Raw genomic sequence first — 4524 nt, forward strand, 5'->3', positions numbered from 1 at the left:
CCGAGTGGCGCAGCGGTCCATGGTACTGCATCTCAGTACTAGAGGCGTTATTACAGACCCTAGTTAGATTCTAGGCTGTATCACAACTGGCTGTGATTGGGAGTTCCATAGGGCAGCGCACAATTGGCCCAGCGTTGTTAGGGGTTGGCTGGGGTATTCAGTCATTGTAAATTATATATTGTTCTTAACTGACTTGCCTATTTAAATAAAGGTTAAATAAAAATAAAACATATATAAAAAATATACACGCTAGGTTTCTTACTCCACACTAGTAGGTGGCAGTCTTGAGTCTTAGCTAGCTACATCCCCAGAAATTATCACGTCACCCAAACAACACGCCTTCTTCGAAGTTGTGGATTGTTATTTCACTAGCTACCTGATTGTGAGCTAATATATCGAAATCTAACAACCATGGATAAAAAGAAAAAGCAATATGCCGTGACTGCTTCATCTGTGAGTTGTTCAGAATAAATCATATTGTTACATTGTCTCTAATGTTGCTTGTCATCAGTGTGTGAACCATAGCTCGCTAGTTAGTTAACGGTAGCTAGCGAGCTAGCCTAGTCAGCGCCCCAACGTAGGAAGCTAGGCTACTTTATGCTGACATGTTAGTCAGCAGGAAAACTAACCATGTTATAGTCAAAGTACATGTAAAAAAAATAAAGCATTGTCTATTGTTGTCGAGGTTCATGTATATTCAAATGGTGACACGACTTATTGGGTTAACGTTAGTTGCTATCAGTTTAACCACTAAAATGGCGACCACACTCTCATCTGCAGCTGGTTGATCTCAAAGCTGAACTCTATAGGAAACAAGAGCAATTCAAACATGAAAAATTGGGGCAAGATGCTGGAACTAGTACCAAAGCCCCCAAAAGCAAGGTATGTATTGAACATTGTACAGGACAGAGACATGTAATGAACAGGATACCACACATTTTGACCAGCATATCCTAACTTTGTCTCCATAACATCCATTGTGTTCTTTTCCCTGTGTAGAAACCTAATGTATGGAGCAAACAGAATGAGGGTGTTTCAGAGCGGGCACAGAAAGATGTGGAACTGGTGGCAGAGGAAGAGAACAACCTTGACAGGGCAAAGTGAGTACAACGTGATGTACTACACACTGACAACATGTTTACTGCACCATCACTGCCTTCTATTAGTTTTTTTTTTGTAATACAGCAAAAGTCTCTCAATGCTGCTTGTCTTCCATGTCTCTCTTTTCCCGCAGGCGCAAGCTAGAGGAGAAGGCAAAACTGTATGAGCAGATGACCAAAGGAGACTTTCTGGGTATAGTGTTATGTCATTTGTGATACTGTACAAGAAATGCTGTCATATTATGTATGTAAAGTTGACATGTGAAGGCCCTGCAAATGCCCTTTGTCTTTCTCACAATTTCTCACAAAATTACTATCCTCTTTTCCAATGTGTCAGATGAGGAGACAGAGGGACTTTTTCTGGTGGATTTCACCCAGAAGATTATTGACAAGAAGAGAGAGAATCATGCCCAACGAGAGAGTGAGAGAGAGGATAGAGAGAGCTCCTCCCCCATCCCACCCCCTGAGAACCCAGGCGAGGAATGGTAATGTATCTACAGCACATGAAGCCCCAAACTACTGTATGTCGGAGTATTGGACTGTAGATGCCATTGAGTGGTCGAGGGATAGGAGTTAAAGTAGCCGTTTACTAATTTATACTCAGGGTGGATTATGTTGATGCTTTGGGACGATCTCGGAGATGCATGAAGAAAGACCTACCAGGGTTCAAGAAAATGGACAAAGACTTTCAGGGAAAAAGGTATATTTTACTCTGATCAAACCTGGAAATTAATGTAAGCTTATTTTTAGAAGAAGATGTTAGTACCAGTAGTGTTGTTCTGGTTATACATTTTTTATATATTTTTTGCTAATGTTTTTTACCTGTTCTTGCTTTTATGTACACAGACTTGACCCGGCTGAGAAGGACCTGCTGTCAGAGGACATGCGTAGAGAGCTGCAAAGGCAGGAGTGGGAGAGGGAGGAGGAGGAGGCCATGAACAGACCTGTGGGTCCAATCCACTATGAGAACATCAGGGAGCAAGGTTAGCAAGACACCTGTTACAGAGATACATTAGTGAACTCATCAAATCAAACGCTTTTTACTGTACATTTTACAGCAAACCCAGAGAAGTGTGTTCTCTGTGGATTATAGATTGACTTGTGCTCTTCTCCATTCTCTCTGATCTCTGGCCTCTTCCTTCTCCATCTCTCAACCTGCTATTTTTCAGAGGCCCGTGAGCTGGGTGTGGGCTACTTTGCATTCTCTCAGGACCAGGAGCAGCGCAGGAAACAGAGAGAGACCCTGGACATGCTCAGAGACCAGGTGAGTTGCTCTCAGCCTTCACAACCCCTGAGACTAGGACCTTACTTATATTATGTATCAGTTCATTTAAATGACTGAGTTTGAAGCAGATTGTCAATGTTTTTTTTCTCTCCTTTTCTTTTTCATAGACAACAGACCAGCGCAGTAAGAGGGACCAGCTGAAGGAGAAGAGAAAGACTCTGCTGGATGCTCGGCTGGCCAAGGTGAGGCAGAGGAAGATGAAGAAGGCCAAACTGGACGGAACTGAGGACGACCAGGGAGATGAACACAACCAAGGTTAGAGGAACCTCCCACAACAATACTGCATCAGGGACAACTGATCACGCTAGATTGAATGGCTATGACTACTGCTCTTTATACTTTGGGCTGTACTGAATGCTATTGTAAGTGTTGTCGGTTGTATTACTTCTCTCAGAAGGGAAGGAGGACCTGATTGGGCCCATACCCCCATCAGGTGGAGCACCTGAAGAGGCCCCTGCATTGAAGAAGGTGGTGGTGGAGATCCAGGAGAGGAAGGACACCAAGCCAGGAGTACCCCACGTCAGAGAGTGGGACAGGGGCAAAGGTAAATGCTACTCCTTGTTTGGGGCTGACATGATTGGCATGGGTCTTTTATAATTAATGGTAATCATTGATGAATCACTTCCACCACACTAACTCAACACGTATAACACAACAAATTTAAGCAGGAGTGATCTAGGTGTAACCGAGGCCTGTCATCTATGGCAATTTCCTCCAGTGGGACACTGAAGACTGGTATGCTGCCTAGGGTCGGGGGTTAAGTCATTAACTAACTGTCTTCTCTTTCCAATATGACAACGCATTCCTTTCCTAGTGGACTTTTTTGGCGAGTGGACGAGTCGGCGGCGGGATGAGAGGGAGTCGGAATTCGCCCCTCCCTCTGCGTACTTCAGCAATAATAAAAGACAGAGCTATGGGAAAGAGGCCAAACGTGAGAAGGACAAACCCAAAATGGCCTTCAAGTGGTCAGAGGGGCAGGGTGGAGGGCGCAAGGTGCCCCAGGCCAACCCCAAAAGTACTCCTGTATCCCAGCCAAGTACCCCTGTACCCTCACAACCTCAACCCACACAATCCCCTGCTCAGCCCCAAAACACTGTCCATCTCCAAAATACACCTGCACCTCCAGAACCTCAGTGCCCCCCTCAACCCCCACCTCAGTACCCCCCCTCCCAACAGCCCCAACCCCAATATACACCACCACCACCTCCACCACCACAAACACACCCTCAGTTTGATTACCCATTTCAGCCCCAATTTGCACATCTACCCTTTCATCCCCAGTATCCCACTCCACCTCACCTCCAGTATGGAGCCCCACCTCACTACCCACCTCAATACACCCCACAGTATCCCCCCCAGCCCCCCACTCAGCCCCAGGCCCCCACTCAGACCCAGCCCCCCCCTCAGACCCAGCCCCCCTCCCAGAGCCTGGATGACATGCTGTCCTTCTACAAGAATTATTCTTGATCCTCACAGACATGTCTCACACAGGTGACACACACAACTGTCTACCCTAACACACAAACAACGTCAATGTGTGTTAGACTATAATGACATTACCATGATCTTTGACCTCTCAGAGGCCACCAAAGAACCATTTGTGTAATTTGACCGTGGATCTGTAACCTGCTTTCTTTATTTATGATCTGTTATTAAAAGATAGCATTTTCATTTGACATTGTGTTTTCTGATTTGCTATATTTGGGATTCAAGGCACTTGTCTATAGCTAAAGATGGTTGTTTAATGGATCGATGCATGACTGAATCAGTCCATAGTTCATTTTGTTTAGACTGGTGATCTTGTTAATGTTTGATGATTACGTGTTTTGAGTGACAGGACAATACAGAGGCTCATCCATGAGGTAGCTGTTTTCTGGTTAGGTACAGGCATTGAGATGTCAAAGCTTGTCATTTATATTAAAGCATGTGCCGACCTGTGCTCAAAACTCAACCTATTTGCATTTAGGTAGATTTGGAAAGTATTCAGACCCCTTGACTTTTTCCACATTAATACATTACAACCTTTTAAAATGGATGAGAGAACATTTGTTAAATCAATCTACACACAAAACGCCATAATGACAAAGTGAAAACAGGTTTTTAGAAGTTGTAGCAAATGTATTAAATGAAAAACAGAAA

The 4524-nt window shown here is 44.4% G+C and overlaps 1 protein-coding gene across 1 annotated transcript; it reads left to right on the forward strand.

Moving 5' to 3' along the window:
- Positions 1-300: 300 nt before the first annotated feature.
- ccdc174 (coiled-coil domain containing 174) lies at positions 301-4061 on the forward strand. Its single transcript, XM_020483484.2, has 11 exons — positions 301-453; positions 781-882; positions 1000-1100; positions 1235-1293; positions 1438-1585; positions 1705-1800; positions 1947-2083; positions 2270-2364; positions 2493-2640; positions 2780-2929; positions 3200-4061. Exons 1-11 carry the CDS (start codon positions 412-414, stop codon positions 3850-3852), a joined length of 1731 nt encoding a protein of 576 aa, XP_020339073.2. The 5' UTR covers positions 301-411; the 3' UTR covers positions 3853-4061.
- The last annotated feature ends 463 nt before the right edge of the window (positions 4062-4524 follow it).

Source organism: Oncorhynchus kisutch, linkage group LG5 (assembly GCF_002021735.2).
Source record: "Oncorhynchus kisutch isolate 150728-3 linkage group LG5, Okis_V2, whole genome shotgun sequence".
NCBI classification, from domain to species: domain Eukaryota; kingdom Metazoa; phylum Chordata; class Actinopteri; order Salmoniformes; family Salmonidae; genus Oncorhynchus; species Oncorhynchus kisutch.

What these genes read in the sequence shown, in the direction of transcription:
- ccdc174 (XM_020483484.2), top strand. Translation starts at nt 412, where the DNA reads ATGGATAAAAAGAAAAAGCAATATGCCGTGACTGCTTCATCT. An exon ending in GAGAACCCAGGCGAGGAATG is followed by an intron (nt 1,586 to 1,704) that starts GTAATGTATCTA and finishes ATTTATACTCAG; the next exon opens with GGTGGATTATGTTGATGCTT. An exon ending in AGAGTGGGACAGGGGCAAAG is followed by an intron (nt 2,930 to 3,199) that starts GTAAATGCTACT and finishes TTCCTTTCCTAG; the next exon opens with TGGACTTTTTTGGCGAGTGG.